The sequence below is a fragment of the Ambystoma mexicanum genome, chromosome 2p, assembly GCF_040938575.1.
Source record: "Ambystoma mexicanum isolate Mex_15411 chromosome 2p, UKY_AmexF1_1, whole genome shotgun sequence".
NCBI classification, from domain to species: domain Eukaryota; kingdom Metazoa; phylum Chordata; class Amphibia; order Caudata; family Ambystomatidae; genus Ambystoma; species Ambystoma mexicanum.
Genome location: NC_090923.1, coordinates 470,978,970 through 470,996,926, shown reverse-complemented (window position 1 = coordinate 470,996,926; position 17,957 = coordinate 470,978,970). Strand labels below are relative to the sequence as shown.

General features: G+C 42.6%; 1 protein-coding gene across 1 annotated transcript; it reads right to left on the bottom strand.

Annotated features, from left to right (window-relative positions):
• Positions 1-13,060: 13,060 nt before the first annotated feature.
• Positions 13,061-14,671, bottom strand: LOC138567751 (general transcription factor II-I repeat domain-containing protein 2-like). The gene has a single exon (XM_069646233.1). It carries the CDS (start codon positions 14,669-14,671, stop codon positions 13,061-13,063), a length of 1,611 nt encoding a protein of 536 aa, XP_069502334.1.
• Between the last annotated feature and the right edge of the window lie 3,286 nt (positions 14,672-17,957).

Here is a 17,957-nt window from a genome sequence, read left to right as displayed (position 1 = left end):
GGATAACCGGAGGTCGATTTTGGCTATCTTGCAGCATCTCCTCCAGAGTGCCGAGACAAACTGAGTTCCTCGATCTGATATTAGTACTAATGGGAACCCATGTAATCTGACAATCTGTTCCAAAAACACGGTGGCGATAATGGGATAAAATGGCCCATTTTGGAGAACCAATCCACAACATCTAAGATGGTGTCATATCCATTGCAGGGAGGAATTTCTGTGATAAAGTGCATTGACAACATATGCCACAGTGCTGGCGGTACCGTCAATGGACGCAGTGAACCAGCTGGGTTTATTTTTTTAGATTTGTGTTGTGCGCAGGCACCACATGTCGCGATAAATTGGGCAAAATCTTTTCTCCAAGTTGGCCACTAATAACGTTTTTGTATTTTAGCTTGAGTCTTGGCAATCCATGGATGTCCTTCCACTAGTGAATCATGATAGTTTGCTATTATTTCATCTTGCAATTTTTTGTCCTGTATGAATGTATAGTCTCCCTTGAAAGTACGGTAGATCATTTTCAATGGTGTATTGGTCTCCTCTAGATAGCCATTCCTATTGTGTTGCTTGATTCATCTGAGATCGGAGATCAGTTTTCAAGTCGTCCAAACAGGTGGTTGCAGCGATCTTGTTTTGGATTAGTTCCTCAGGAATGATGGCCACGGGCTCAGACGTGGTAAAAGCTTCTTTGCCCTCACGCATGCGCGACAGAGCGTCTGCTTTCGGATTGCGTACTGTAAGTGATGATAAAATCATATTCCGCAAAGAAGAGAGCCAGACGAAGTTGGCGCGAGGATTGGGCTTTGGCGGTCTTCAAGTATTGCAGATTGTGGTGATCCGTGACGACAGTGACTGTATGTCTCGCTCCCAGAAAGTAGTGTCTCCATGCTCTGAAGGCTTCTTTAATTGCTAGCAGTTTTTTGTCTGTGTTTGTATATTTCAACTCTGGTGCGGAAAACCTACGGGACCAGAATGCTATGGGATGTAATTGTCCTGTTTCGGGGTCCCTTTGTGACAATACCGCCCCATGGCTACGTTGGAGGCATCTGTTTCGACCACGTATGACAGGTCCGGTCGAGGGTGTCGAAGAACTGGTGCTGTGGTGAAAGCAAGATTCAGCTCCTGGAAGGCTTTCTCTGCTTCTAGAGACCAAAGGAATTTCTTGTTTTTTCTCAGCAGGGAGATAATTGGATGTACTATCTGCGAAAACCTAGGAATAAACCGATGATAAAAATTGGCGAATCAGAGCACACTTTGTACTCCTTTCATGGATGTCGGTGATGGCCATTGAAGGATAGAATCCACCTTGCGTGTGTCCATGTGTACTCCTCGTGGTGTGAGCATAAATCCCAAATATTCAACTTCTGTTACATGGAAGAAACAGTTTTCTAACTTGGCAAACAGTCGATGCCGTCAAAGCTTTTCCAATATTGCTCGTACGTGGCCGAAATGCTCCTCCTCGGAAGCTGAGTAAATGAGAATGTCATCAATATAGACAAGGGCGCAAACGTCCAACAATTCACAAAGCACTTTGTTCATAAAAAATTGGAACCCCGCCAGTGCATTACATAACCCAAAGGGCATAACCTGGTATTTGAAAAGACCATACTCTGTACGGAAAGCCGTCTTCCACTCATCCCCTTTTTAACTCTTACACAATGATAGGCTCCTCGTAGATCCAGTTTTGTGTAAACTTGAGCATTCTTTACCTGATCCAAAAGCTCTGGAATAAGTGGCAGTGGATATCTTTTTTTTACTGTGATCTGGTTAAGCGCTCTATAGTCAATACAAGTTCTTAAGTTGCCCTATTTTTTATGTACGAAAAAGATAGCCGAGGTGGCAGGGGACTTGGACGTTAGCTAGATACTGATCCAGGTAAGATTTTAGATGGTGGTTTTCCTGCTCCGTTAGGGCGTAAATCCGACTGCAGGGGATTTGGGCTCCAGGCACCAGATCAATTTGGCCATCAAAAGGCCTTTGTGGAGGCGGATGTTCCCTTGCTCCTTCTGAAAAACATCCTGGTGATCCAGATATTCAGGTGGTAAGGAACCAGTGAGTCCCAGAATGGTTCTTGTCTTTAGTTTCAGGTTGCCAACATTTTTATTGTAACAGGTGTTAGCACACTCTTGAGGAAAGGTCAGAACTCTTTTTCGCCAGTCGATCTTACGGTTGTGGGTTTCCAGCCAAGGCATTCCTAATATCATCTCGAACTGAAGTGCACCGATGAGATCGAAGGTAATGTCTTCTTGATGACCGTCCTCACACATAAGCATGACTTTTTCGGTATACTGCGTCACTGGCCCAGACGATAACTGAGAGCCATCCACTGCTGTGACGTTTTCCGATTTCAGCTTTTATCGGAGAGGAAGGCCTATTTGTGCAGCCAGATCTTGATCAATATCATTTGCCACGGCTCCGCTATCAATGTATGACTCCAAGGCATGTATCTTTGACGGCTGTTTGTGGTTAACCAAAAGTACCGGGATGACTAGATGTGAGGTCTGTACGGATTCCTTCTTTTCGCTCGACAAGTGGACCCCTACGCTTGCCGGGCGTTGAAGTTTCCCGAATTGTGTTCCCATTCCTCGTCGCCTTTGTCCCTTGCTCCAACTAATTTCTTGGGTGGTTTCACCGGGCATTCTCGGAGGAAGTGTCCTGCTCTCCCTCAGTATAAGCGGAGCTGTTGTTGCCTCCTTTTCTCCCTTTCTGCCTTGGTGATAGGACTCTGTAATCCACTGATCTGCATTGGTTCAGTTTGTTCGTGGAATTTAGCTTGATTGTCCGGGGATCGCATATACACCGACCTCCCTCCAGCTCCTGTGCGGTCCATTTTTCGATTCTGCAATCTGTGATCGAGCTGCACAGTCAAGTTGATGTATTCCGCACATCCCTCGAGGGGATTTACCACTTGGACTAGAACATCCTTATGTTCCCCACGCAACCCTCAATAAAAAAGCATAGTCCTCTTTTCTTCTGTTTCTTCTGGCCAGTTTGTCTGTGCTACAAGACGATTGAAGGTTGTGATGTAGGTCAATAAGTCTTGCTTTCCCTGTCTGGGTGACAATAATTCATTGTCAAAAGCGTGTACTTGAGTATGCCTTGCAAACAATTTCTCCATCTCCGGCTGAAATTCTCCAAAGTCTCGAAGTAGCTGATCATCCTAGTTTACTCATGGCATCGACCAGTCCGCTGCGCTGCCTCCTAAATATGAGAGTACAAATGCGACTCTGGCTTAACCGTTAGGAAAAGCCCCAGCCCGGCACAAAAAATGAAGGCGACATTGAATCATGAATATAGCTTACTTATTAGGGTCGACAGTAAAGCGTTCGGGCAGGGCCAGTGGCACTGCACCTGTAAGAACCACTTGAACTGGTGTTGATGGCTGTGGCATCGAGGCTGGGCAAGTCCAGGTAGTGGGACCTGACCCGCGTGGGCCTGAAGCATTTGTCTTGCCAAGTCATCAGTTTGTTCTCAAACTACAATAGGATTCCTCCTTAAAGCATTGGTTTCCTGTCTGGAGGCATGGACTTCAGCCTGTCATTCCCCCAATAGTTGGGACAACTGGTCTTTTTCCGAGCTTTCCATAACGCCCAGGCAGAGATTCGTAGAGGCTTTGCATTGGGTTACGCTCACCTGGTCTCTGCTGGGACGTAGGGGCAAAGTTGCAGCCCTCCCTGAAAGTGGATCATCCTTGTCAAGCTTCTTCCCCTGCACATATGCTGTGGGCTGCGACAATTGGTGACACTGCTCCTGTTGGATATGAGAGATCGTGATAATGCTGGTATGTGACTGCTGTCTCTCTCAAACCCTTCTTCCCAAAGTGTGGTGAGCATTCGCCGACCTATATAGTCTCAACTGTTTATTAATGATGATGAGCTCTCCATCCTGCTTCTCACTGCAGGGGCGCTTCTTGATGGACCGAGTTCCTTCACTGGCCCATTGTACGTGGCAGCCCAGACCAGCTGTGGCTTAACCACTCCTGATGGTGAGTGTCTTATGGCTTTAAAACATTCTGATGTTGATTCCTGATTATTGTCCGAATCTTTTAATGATGTTTTTCCTCTGCTTTCTCCCAACAGTTGAAATGCGGCCCTGCGGTAGTTGCGGTGCATGAAGCAAGGCCAAATTGGAAGAGAATCAAGTACATAATGCTCCAACAGAAGGTGAGTGTTGGTTTAAGGTTGAGCGGGAAGATTTGTCAAAAGCGTAACCTTAAACGTTATGTCTTTTCGAATTCTAACCTTGTCTTTATCTTTTTCTCTTGCAGGTGCTGTCTTCAGATGAATTGCTTGCCGTACCACGATGTAGGGGTTGGAGAGCTGCTTTCCGGAGGTCTGAGATGGATGATGAATGCCAGAGTTAACGATGATGCGTGCCGAAGAAAGCAGGTTCCAAGGTAAGTGCTGAGGCTGGTAGCTGGAAACAAAGGTAAGATGCTGAGGCTGGTAGCTGGAAACAAAGGTACGATGCTGAGGCCGGTAGCTGGAAACAAAGGTAAGATGCGCTCAGGCAGCGGTGAGCGTTAAGCTGCCATCAGTGCAGAATAACGCAAAGTGCTTGCATGAAGGCTGGGCGGGCTTATATAGTCTAGCTCTGGCTACACCCATTAGCCTTGGCTCACCGACCCTACCCTGCCACTCCTAAAGGATGCTGCATGTGTAATCCAGCTTCCCCCAGCAGCAACGCCCGAATACACTTACGTGGAGGTTCTTGCAGGGAAAATAAAGTATTTTGCACAAAATAAAATGTGTCAGTTTATATTTGTTCATGAGCATGGCGCCAAAGGCACCAGGTCTGAGTCCAGCTGGGCTCCCTATGCTGTATTGTCCCAAAGGGACAATTAAAAGTTGTGTTTACCCTTGCCCTCATCCCCTGATGGTGCAGGATCTGTTTTTCTGGGCCGGTGGCCATGACAATGGGCCGGTGGCCATGACAAGGGGCCAGTGGTCCATACTGAGCTTGGCACTTTTGCCATATCTTCGTCAAAATATTCAGGACGCTTCTTTGCTAGCATCATTCTCTGCAGGATCTCTCTCTTAATCGCTTTGACCCAATAAGTGATGCACATTTCAAATATCACAAAATCATCAGATCTGTCATCTCCAAACAAATCTTCATCAGTGACGTCAGTCACTCCGCAGCCTTCCTCAATGGCAATGACTGTGCTCCATCGTCTACCCTTATCATCAGTTTCATTAAGCAAAGCCAAATGTCCTTGTTCTATAGCTGCTTCTAAGGCTAAGGGGAAAATGTGCCCCTCTTCTTCATCCATAGGAATCTGTGGTCTAAATAGAAACTCATATGGTATCCTCATGGTTCGGCCTACTAGACCTGAGAGCCATGTTAACAGAACACGTATCCCATAATGGAACACTTCGGGTTCCAATGATATTGCTCTAGGTGCTACTTGTCCTGCATATGCCCTGATCATTTCGCACATGTATAAATAATGCATTCCCGGTGTTGAGCATACTATGCCATCATCTGTAAACAAAATGGTCATATTCATTTTTATCATTAAATCTCTCCCTAATATGTTGACAGGTGTTTGCCTTGAATAAGTTTGTGGCACCTTCATATCACATTCTCCTATGGAGACTGGTAATTCTTCTGTAAAAGGAACTCGACTCGTATCTCCTGTAAAGCGCTGAGTATTCATCGCATCGCCAGACATTAATTATTTGCCCTCACATATACACGAGGGCATCGCACCCGTGTCCACTAAGAAGGAGTAAGCTTTGCCACCTATATTTACATCTATCCTTGGCTCCTTTCGAGGATTTGGTGTAAGAGATAGGAATGAACACATCAGGTCTCCCATTGAGCTGTTCTATTGCGGGTACAGCCTTACTCCATCACTCGTGAATGGATTACCTCCATCAGTGACATCTCCTATTCTACGCGTCACAGGTTGCTTTGTGTTTGTGTTCTGCTGAAGTTGCATAGGAGATTGCTGCGATTGTCCCTGCGGTTCATTACCTATCACTTTTTGTGGTTGCAAGCCTTGCTGCACTCTTGGCGCTTGCTGCTGCACTGTTTGATCTTGCGCAACTCCATTTCTGCTCTGCTGCGAATATGCAGGTGGATTTGGCATTCCCTTTCTTAGAAACTGAGCATTATTCTGCAAATATCCTTGATTATCTTGCCAACCTCTCCCCCGATATCCCCTTCCTCTTGGAGCATATCCATTATTTGTCTGATCAAACTGTCTTTGGTTATTTACTTGTGGCATAGGTACTACTTGCTGCGGGTTTGATCCGCCCATGTTAGTTAACATTGCCCCTTCAATGGCATTCTTGTATAACTTTTTCTGCACTAACTTTGCTTTTTAACCTTTTCGTGCATCGTCCTTTTTGCGATTCTTATCTTGCAGGAGTCTACAATAATGTGCGTTGGTCAACTGAATTTCCGACCATGGTTTTGCTTGTATCCCTACTAATTTCGTGAGCTGTTTCTGCACCTGCTCTGGCAGCCCTTGACATATTATATAATAAAATACAGGTATAGACTTCCCCCAAGCCTCACGTGTTTCAAGCGCCCATGCGTCTTGAAAATTTTGTGTATAAAGCAACGGATCCTCTCCTTCTTTAATTTTTCTTGTCATTATAGCTCCCATATCGGAAGTGTCCGGATTTAGCACTCAAACCACTTTCCAAATCACTGCTCTACAGTTATTAAACGGCGCTCCATCATGCGCAGTGTCGACTGTAGTCACCCCAGGGTAACCTGCTTGCGTCCATATGTCATCAGCTCTCTCACCAAGTATGGCGATTAGATGACCTTTAATATCCCCTATAGCTAAAGTATTCCCTCTGTCATTTTTTCTAACTCATTTACCCTTTTCCAGCACCAGAAGTTAAATTCGGGAGTTTACATTTTAAGTTTTCTCTGTCCATCTGGGGCAATGGTATATACTGTGGCCTGGCCCCTCCCTTTTCTAATTAGGGGAACTGCGATGCTCCAACCTCATTCTCATCTTTCATCATTTGTCTATCTACTGCTGGAGTAATATTTCCACATCGCCGTCTACCTGCCAATAACCTTAGCCTACTTACATAGGGCGGAGACTCCCCCCTCTGACCATGGAGTTGCCCTTTATGTCAGTCTGACTGTGTCAGTGGCTCAGATGCCTTAGACATAGGTAATTTTAAATCCGACCATCTTATTTCTTTATCCAAAGGCGGATGTTCCTCTAGCTCACATATAAAACTCCTAACCTCCCTTGAGTAGGTTTCCCTTTCTTCGTCTGATACTTCTTGTGCACAACTCGTGCAACTCCTCTTATCATCATCTCTATTTAATCTTAACGTGTCTAAAGACAGCTCCTTCTGTCTTGTACTACAGGAGGCTTCCTCCGTGTCATACAACTGAGTACTCTCAAGATGCTAATTTTTTCCCTTCCTTTGTGCTTCTTTCTGGGCTTGCATTTCGTGCTATACTTTATCGATCGTTTCCCCAATGCTTTGCGAGTCATATTCGTCTCCTATGTTTACTCTAGACTTGCCTGGAAATGGCTTGGACTCAGGAAAGAATTCCTCTATGTCTTCCCAGTTTACCCATGGATTGGGATCTCTTACTTTCCTTTCCAAATACTCTAGATCGCGTGCTCTAAGTCTCCTTTTGCATTCCATGTCATTATCAACTTCTATGCGCTTTCTCGCCTCTTCTCTAATTTTATCTTTCTCTTTCTTTTTCATATACCTTCGTTCATATGCCCTTCGCTTTTCCTCATTTCTTCGCCTTTGTATTCTTTTCTCACTTATTTTTTCCTGTTCATCAGCTTCTATCCTTTTCTCTTTTAGCCTTTCTTTTTCATCGGCTATTCTTCTTTTATTAACACACTTTCTTTGTTCTTCTGCTCTCTCTTGTTTTTGAGCTTGCTCATCTTGGCATAATTATTCTTGTCTTTGTCTTTTCCTCTCGCTCCTTCATCTCTCAATCATTCCTTTCTTTGTCTTGTCTATCTTGTTCGTCTTGGTCTCCCTTTTGTCTTGCATCTTCAATGCCTTTACCATCGACTTTAAGTAAAATCTGACCTCCCAACCATTCGTTCTGTACGAGCACTATCTAATCAGTTTTATCCTTATCGCCCTTTCATCTCTTTATTTCTCTCCTTATGTCTAGAGATGTACTTGCTTGATCACTTCTTTCCTTGTCGCGTCTCTCCTTGTCCCTTGGGACTTTGGAGGTGATATCTTTCTCAGTGTCTTTCTCTGGGCCCTCATCACTACTTTGCGTAGGTGACTTGTATGACGGATTGCTATATCCCGTTGCTGCTTTAAGTTCTCTTAATGGGTATAACCCATCGTCTTTCTTAGTCTCGTCTTTTATTTCAGATGGGGTAGGTCGAGCAGAAGGCTCTTTACCCCCCTCTTTGCATATATTAAGTATCCAATCTAAAGGAGGCTTCTCCTCCTTCTCGTGCTCAAACATTTTCCAAAGTTCTAGACTTGCTAGCTGCTTTTCTAACTTTTTTCCGGTGTACTCGGCATGCAAATATGTCGTCATATGCTGTAGAACTGTTCTCGATAATGACCCAGCCTGGGGCCATGGCATAAACATTTTATCTGCGGTCCCTTTAACCCATTCTGCACTGTACCATTTAAGTTTAAGCGTGTGCTTTGGTAGCTGTTTGCACAGATGTACTAATGATGCAACTTCTTCCATTTCTAACTTTTACTTCTCCTTTTATTACCACTTCGCTTATGCTTTAGTTACAGTTTTCAATTTTGCGTTTCAATCAACATACACTTATGAGCGAGCACCAATCCTCGCCAGCTCCAAACCCGTGACAATGCAATTTTTTACTTTAATCTTGCTAAAAAACAACCATCAAGGTTTAATCTTAAACCAATCCCTTTTCACGTCTTAACTTCACGTTCCTCTTTTTCTTAAAACATTTATTTTTTCAATTCTGACATCACCACACTTTTCAACCACATAAAACAAAACGGACAGACTTGACCAGCCACATATATGTTCCACTCACAATCCTTTCCTTGGGACTTATCTTACCCTCTGCAACTCTTGTTCCGACTGGAACTTAAGCCAATTCCCTTAAGAAAGTCTTTAAACGTATCTTGTCTCCTATATGTCCCTCATAAAGGGGGCTCTGAATTAAGCCTTCTGCTAGTATTTGTTAAAACCTAGCAACAGGGTGTATCCTTATAGTGTGGCTACACCTCACGACTATTTTCCTCATATATTACTTGGGAACCCTCAAGTCAATATCTTTCCCCATATACATATATTTTACGCTCTTACTCTTGCATTACATTTTATCCCGCCTCCCTCCCTTAATCTCCGTTATTTACTATACATGCATCCTTTTTGCCACTCTCTTTAGTCTTATTCACTCACTGTTCGCATGTTTTCGTCTTCGGACCCTCGGGAACACTGCCTTCGTTACCGCCTCTTCAAGCTGCTTTTCGATCCGCTTTGCGTAGATGTGGGAGGGGTTACTATATGAAAATGGGGGTCCCATCACACCCATCTTGCAAGATTTTGTCCTTTTCTAACCACCATCTACGGGTAGCTTCACGTCCTGTAAGCCGAATGGCAAAGGTTGTGCGATATTGGCGAGACCCTAAAGTTACTTATGTCGATGGCCGATTGTATCTTATCTAACCATCAATCTCTGCTACCAAGTAAAGTGGAGACTTCCAACCCTTTAAGATGAGTAGCAATACCCTGGAGATGGATGGGGATGCAGATTTTAATCAAACATCAATAATTCAGATGACACAAATAGCTTTGCAAAAGGTGTGTCTGTTTTAATGCAAGAAACTAAAACAGGGAGTACAACGAACATCAGCAATCGCTCGATACTCAACTCTCAAACATTTCATAAAAAAGCTGGGTTCTTAAACCCTAAATTGGTCATAACTGATGTGTTGACCTGCGTCATTAACAACGTCATCCTATGTGGCAAACTTCTAAAACCTATCGGGAAGTGGGATTGGGTCTAAGTGAGTAACTAAGCATAGGTGTTATATCTGTATAGAGCAGGGGTCCCCAACCTTTTGTGGCCAATGAGCAACTTATCTGTATGAAATGAAATGGTGAGCAAGCTGAACCTCGATGTAAAATATCAGCGTTCAGGTGTTAGCAAATCGATTGTTAATCAAATTACAATCCAACTGAAGTTAATATCACAAAAAGGCACTTTAATGTGCAACAATAAACCATTTTTGCATTGGATCTCTCTCCTGTCTCTTCCTGCTTCCCTCAAGATCTTTATTTCTTTGGATGTTTTGAAATGGTGCATTTGTGTGCACATGATTGAGTAACATTTTTGTCAAAATCTAGTAGGATTTAAATACTTCGTTACAGGTTCTTTTTTATAGGATGCACCCCCCCAAACCATTTTTTTAAACACAGAAGCATAGAAGTATTTGGCCGAATTTTTAACCGCATGTGAAAAACCATTTCAAGTAAGTGCTCATAAGCGACCGAGTGTAGCGAGGGAGCCTGAATCACACTAGAAGGGTTCGGGGGGGTTCTCCTCCCGAGAACTTTTTTAAAATAATGTGTTAAAATGGTACATTTTACAGCACACTGTCTTTGACAAATTGGGCAAAATGCCACACAGTTTACTGCTCATTTTGTAGGGTATTACATGAAAAATGTACATTAGATACCAAGTCACTAACCATGCACAGGAGCATGTTTCCGAAATATTTTTTATGATGCCATTCCCCACAATATATACCAGTATTATGTCAGTGTAAAGAAACGTTCATGTTTCTGCCCCCAACATGTCCGTGCGGGCTGGACCAATTTATGCCAGTATTCATGTAAGAACACTCATGTTGAGTTTGACATAATGCCAAAATAAATGCCATGCCACTGTAAGAAAGCATACCTATACTGGCTGCACCAATGAAGGCATGCCCCTTTAAGAAAACCTCTCCATACATGACTTCAGCAATGCAGTCTTATACCCCACCAATGACACAACTCTCATAGCTTTTGTTTTGCCGAGAATGCTAGAGAAAGAACACTGCCATTGTACATGTACTGGCTTCCTCAATGCCCCCCTCCACCACTATCTGGCTTTCTTGCTCCCCCAACCACAGGAACACAGTCATATTCTCATTAATACACATTCACGCGAACAAGCATACACAATCACACTGCTTTCTCATTCCCTCACACATGCACCCAAACATCACACTACAAAATCCAAACTGTATTCTCATTCACATGCACAACCATTCATCCATTCAATCATAGATGACTACGACATACACACCACAGCCATCTCATTCACATGCAGACTTAGACATGTCACACAGACCTGAGGCTTATATACACTCATACATACACACACAGCAAAATTGATTTTCTGGTTACCCAGGCTGCTAGACACTCCTGCTGTAGGCTCCCATGTTGCATGTCTGGCTAATGCTCACCCTAAAGCCAGGAACCAAGAAGCATGGAGAGCTTCCTGGTTCTGACAGATGTGGTGGAGCCAGAGTGCTACCATTTTGCCACCCCAGGCCAAAGAAATGTAGGGGTGGCGCAGGAGTGGCCTTGCACAGACTTCAACTGCAGCACTCCAGCCTGCAAACCCCAATGGGCCATGCAAGGCGGCGGAAACAAAATTATCCTGGCCTTCCATGACTCATAGAGCAGGTGTGCTGGGATACTGTAGTTTAGTGACATGGAATCCAGTCCAGGAGCTCTCCCTCTGAGGGAGGGATCATGTTTTAGATAAGCTTGCTTCTGGCTCATGCATAATGCTTAGCAAGTCAGCAACCTGTTGCCACTTATGAATGAAAACCCGTGCACAAAAGGAAAAAAAAATTGTAAAAAATGAGTATCATTTACATACCTCTTTGCAAGGGTTTTTATTGTTCACACTCAAATGTGCGAAATGTTTAGCAATGGAGCACTTTAACACACACAATAACAGTAACGTTAGTCAACACTTTGTAGGAGTCAAATGTCTCTTAACCGGTGGGCTTGATGTTTCTTACCCAAGGATTTTTTTTTAAATTGTTGAACCAATTTAATACTTTGATGCTCATGATAACAGTAAACTTAGCCAAAACGTTGTAGGATTTAAATACCTCTTTGTAGGGCGAGGGAGAGTTGAGAGTTAACCTCCCAAGGATTTATTTTGAAATGTAACAGAAGGAGCATATCTATGCACAGAAGGACAGTAAACTGGGCCAAATTCTGTAAGGGTGGGTGAGCATTGGTCATGGACATTGACATTCATAAAGAGTAAATGCATAACACTTTAATCAGATTAAGTTTAACTTTCAAATGTCTTTTAAAATAACATAAGAGAGCCTCTAGATATGAAAGTTATTCAGATTGATATTCCCCAACCAGGATCCATACATTGATTTCAGATTGTTCATGCAATACAGAACATGTTACCTCATGGAGTGATGGTTCCTACTTCAGCTATGTTTAACAACAATGCATTTGCAATTTCGAAGCAAACATCAGTAACTGATGGATGTGAAAGTAGCTACACGTTCAAAGGTACAAAATGCAAAAATCTCTTTCAAAGTCTTTGATGCAAGTGTTCAGATCTGTGGCATAATACCTATATTTACAGTTGATAACTTTCTCAAGTCTGGAAAGAGATTTTAAATGCCTTTTCAGATATCCTTAAATGCAAGTGTAATTTGAATGCATTAGCAATTTTAGAGCATTCCGTTTGAATATTAAGTCACTTCGCAAACATTTTCCAATGATTGAATATCTTGCCATGTGTAAAGTAAAAACATCATCCAGGTCAAGTTATAATAATTTGAGTGCATTTGAATGTAAGTTGTTAGAGCAATTGTAACACCAATGTAGTTTAGTGTGAAACTTGACACTGCATATCTTCGCCAATTTGTCAAAGTTGGGGGTGTAATGGGTTACTGCAAGTTTCATGCAGTCATTTAGATGTGCGTTGGTCAACCGAGATCGGTATTTTGATTTCAGAATCTTCATTGTAGAAAATCCAGATTCAAATAAGTAAGTTGACCCAAAGCAAGCAAACACTGAGAGGATTGCTTCAGAAGTGGGTATTTGGACTTTTGAACCATGGCCCAAATTAGGTGTGTGATGATCTTGCTTTCAGATGCAAGTCTGCTTGCAGAGTAATAATTTCCATTTCAAGGTCTAGGATGCTTAATCTGAATGCATTTGCAATTTGAGATGCAGTGTCAGTGACATCAGTTTCCATGAATGGGTTGGTTATAAAAGTAGCCACAGGTTCAATGATCGTGAAATCAGAAAAACGTTTCTCAAAGTCTTTTCTGATCAGGTCGAGATGTTCAGCATACATATCTTTGTCATAAACAGCACTTTCCCTTACTAACTTTTCCAGACTGGGAAAGTGAGTCAAGATACCCTTTTCCATTTGAGTCATCCACAAATTCAGTTTGACTTTAAATGCATTAAATGACCCAATAAGTTCTGTTATTGTTTTATCTTGCCCTTGGAGTTCAAGGTTGAGAGCATTCAGTTTAGATGGCAAATCATTAAGAAAAGCCAAATCAGATAACCATTTAGGGTTACTGAGTTGCTCAACTTGTTCCCCTCGTCCTTCTAAAAACACAATAATTTCAGGTAGGAGATCCAGAAATCTTTGCAGTACTTTACCCCTGCTAAGCCATCGTACCTCTGTATGGAAGAGTAGAAAACCATAATGAGCATCCATTTCATCTAGAAGTGATTTGAAAAGTCGGTTTTGCAATGACCTTGCACGTATAGAATTGACCATTTTTAAAACGACAGTCATGACATGCTGATAATTGAGTACCTTGGAACACAGTAACTGTTGGTGAATAATGCAGTGATAACTTCTGAATTCTGGATAGTCTGGATCTCTTCTGCAAAGAGCAACAAAACCAATATTCCGCCCTATCATGGCTGGTGCACCATCTGTTGTTACTGCCACAAGTTTCTGAAGTGGCATATTGATGTCTTTAATAAACATTTTGAAAGCTTGATAAATGTCTTCTCCTCTTGTCTTCCCCATAAGTGGAAGAACTGCTAATATGTCTTCTTTCACACTGCTATCTTCAAACACCATTCTAATAAAAATAGATAGCTGGCCAGTATCTTCTATGTCAGTTGATTCATCAAACTGCAAACTCATAAAATCACACTTTTCTAAATCACTCCTAAACTGAAGGTCAACATTTTGTGACATTACCTCAATTCTACTAACCACTGCGTTTCCTGAGAGCTGGACATCTTTAATGGCAGCTATTATTTGAGAGTAATTTTTAAAGTCCTGGAACAGTGAATCAGCAGTTGCAAGCATAGCTTCTTTTACTATTTCACCATCTTCAAATGGTTTCTTCTTTTTTGCAAGAAAATGGGCCACTTTTAATGATGCCACAGTTGCTGCTTTTGAATGAGAAACAGTTTTCTTAAAAATTGATTGCTGAGCGCTCAATGCAGTTTTAAGCTCTTTAACTCGTGCTCGCCTAAGATTACTGTTGGTTGGGTAGTCTATGTCATATGACTTATGAACTGTGGTAAAAGGCCTTTCCAAATTGCATTTCTTCCCAACTGAAACACTTGCTTGACAAATTAAACATATAGCTTTCCCTTTGAAACATGTGAAGAAATATTGTTCTTCCCATTCATCCCTAAAAGTATATGAATATGTTCTTGATTTCTTCAGTGGTGGGGAGGTAGAGATAGAAGCCATTTTGTTTCACCAGTCTACACCTGACAAGAGTACAAGTTGAAGTTCTGAGTCACCTCAGCTGTGTAAATAACTGGAAAAAGAAAAAAAGACTGATTGTTACCGACTACATTCTTTGCACACCACCACCTCCAATGTATTATGGCCCCTCTTGCTTATTTATGTGGCTCTATCTTTTATGAAACATTTTGCCTTGGTAGTTACTACTACCGGCAAACCTATCACATTCATCACCCTCACTATCCTATCGCAACACTGATGTTTCCCTACTGATTGACTCTTGTGCATTCCCTTCTTCTCAGCAGTGCTGAGATATGAAGTGCATCGAGGCTCCCAATAGTGGCAGACAAGCGCTGGACAAGACCACTTAGGTATTATTCTACACTACAGTGTAGTGTTATATTTCAGCATGGTTCCTGAATGACTCAAGGAGCACATACAAATAAAAAACATAATAACAATGAAATAGTTGTTTGATTCTTTCATCTTTCAGAGAGTTTGGGTGGTAATCGACACTTATTGTTGCCCTGGTATACAGGTGAAAGCTGTTGAGCACACAAGGGGAGCTTGTGACACCCATGGGTTCCCTAGGCCTCCTTGGCTGCTCATTACCCCACTTGACAACTGTTGGGAGTTGTAAATAGCTCAGCCCAAGGTGGTAAGTGCCAACCTTGACTGACCTATGTCACATGCACTGCCTCGGCCATCCTTAGGTGAACGCTTAGGTGCCCTAGGACACTCCAGGATTTCTGAGGACTGCAATAGGTTAGTCATGGGCTGTGGAGATCCTAGGTTACAAATTAACCTAATTTTATCATGTTATCAAAATGTTGGGTCAGACATCCATGCTTTTCTTCAGAAACCGTCCATAGTCGGTGTCCAGTACAGTATTGTGTTTGAGTTGCAAGGTCACGCACTGGGGGGGGTGGGGTGAGGGGGATTGTGTGTATGTGTGTGTGTGTACTAAGAGGTTGTGTGTGATCTGTGGGGTTGTGTCAGAATGTGGTATGTGGAATGTTTGCCTGTGATATGAATACTTTTTCAGTCCTGGACACAGTCCTAAACTTGTCTTATGTGAACAGGGTGTAATCCACCCAGTCTTGTTTTTTTTCTTTGTATTCTGGTACTTGTAGGATACAATTCCCAGAGTGTGGTGAAAAAAGCAGGACTAAATAGGTAGTGTGTTTGTGTGTGTGAAAGGAGAGAGAGAGATACATAGACAGAGAGATAAAGAGATGGAGAGAGCCGGAGAAGGGGAAATGGACCTGCTAATGTAAGAGCTTTTTTGTTTAATAGAATTGTAAGAGAGGTGGTTAAGTTCTCTGCCAGTGATATCTTTTTGTGTTCACATGAAAAGTGTTGTCTTATGCAATGTGTCATTATGGTCCCAGCTGTCCATGCTTGTGGGGTGATGAGCAGGGCTCCTGGTGATTGGGTGTCACAGTATTAAATAGGTCATATGTGTGAAGGACCAGGGTGACTTGTATGCCTGACTTACTACAGGCAAGTAATCTGGGAGAACAGGTGAGTGATAAGAGTTGTGCCAGTCACCAGGGAGACCTATTCTGAATCAGGGACTGTGTTTTCTGCCATGTACCCCCCGTGACTAGACAGCCTGTGGACGTAGTCGGCCTATGCTCAGTACACAATACCCTTCTTTAAGAGAGTGTCAGCTGTGCTTCCATTGGAATGGAGGGGCAGGGGAGCTCTGTACACAGAGGTGCAGAGACAGCAGACAGGGTAAAATCAGAGTGGTCCTGAGGCTGCAGAGTGCACTAGGCTGAAGGGGCAGTATGGGTTTGGGGTTTCTGGGAAAGATTGAAAAGTGGCAATTGTTGCAGCGGATCCCAGCTACAAGGATGCCACGTCCCTGGAACTTGGGTTCATTTCTTTTTTCAGTTTATAGTGTTTCCAGTAAGTTTTAGTGAGACAGAGAATTTGCAGTGCCCCACTTTGGGTTGCATGACCAGGCCTTGGTCCACTGGCGTGGGGCTGCCAGGTCGGATGGGACACATGCATTTTCCCTTGAGCTGGCAGTGAGAACAATCACCAGTAGCAGAGGCAGGTTTTAGTGCAAGGGGACAAAGGGCTACTCCTAGTATGCAGTTCTCACTGCAATATACAAATTGGCTTTTGCCTCCAGGGAAATCACAGAGCATTAAATGCGCAGATTCTCAAGTGCCCGCTCTGCTGTGGCTAATTGTAGAAATGCTAAAACATGGCATAAGAATGCACTCCATCACGCAATGTATGGCGTAAAAATGTCATTAATATCAAGACACTTGTCACCCGAAGTACATAAGGATCAACCTCAAAAGACACTTTAACACTGCTGCCTCAATACCTGAATCAGACATAGCAACAAAAATAATTCTGTGAAACAAGTATAAATCTCAGACCAGCTAAGTATCTTGATCTGACGATAAATAAATATGCTTTGTGTAGTGAAAGTTCGGCAAACTGTTTTATTATATTGCTGGCAAAATGTAACTAACTCTAAAAATGTGTCTGATACTTTACTAAAATTACCACACACTGATTTTTTTGGGTTTTTTGATCTCTAGGTTATCTTTATGCTGAAAATGAAAAAAGGAACTTTTAAATCCCAGCTTCACCACTTAACTAAAATGTGTAATCCTGCACAAATCTTTTATCTCTCTGTGCATTAGCTGCCAACAGTAGAAGTCACTAGAAATGACTAAATTCAAACTGTCTGCTACTCAAAGGAAGCATCAGTCATGATATTGCTCCATTATTTTTATTATTAGTAATAATAATAATAGTGGCCGTTCATACATTGCACATCATTGTATTTGGTTTTTGGCTTACTCAGAGCAATTTCTTATAAAGTAACTTCCCCTGACCATTCCAAGTATCACTCATGTCACTCTCTCTGAAGTCAATTTCTGTGATGTCAATAGTTACTCAAATTAAGGGGCCCGCACATCTTTTGCCTCACAAGGCCATGTAGACCCTAGAACAGTTCATGTTTAGCAGTATTCTTGCCTTCAACACTCTTGTGTAGTTTCCATCATTCACCCTTGTTTCACATCTCCTTTTTCTCCCTCCACAAATCTGCCTGTGCACCTAGCTGTCCTGTACCTGTATTATTTTTGTGCACTCCTGCTACTCCTACTACACCCCTTAGACAGTATTCTTGTGCCTTCTCTCCTGCACCACTCTTCTCTGCACAATACTGTCTCTTTGCATTATCCCTCTCTCCATTATAAACATTCTTCCCTTCTGTAACCCTCTCTTCTGCATCATGTCCTACCCCTCACCTGTGTTC

Bases quoted from the DNA above. Each gene is read 5' to 3' on its own strand.
- LOC138567751 (XM_069646233.1), bottom strand. From the start codon at position 14,671: ATGGCTTCTATCTCTACCTCCCCACCACTGAAGAAATCAAGAACATAT.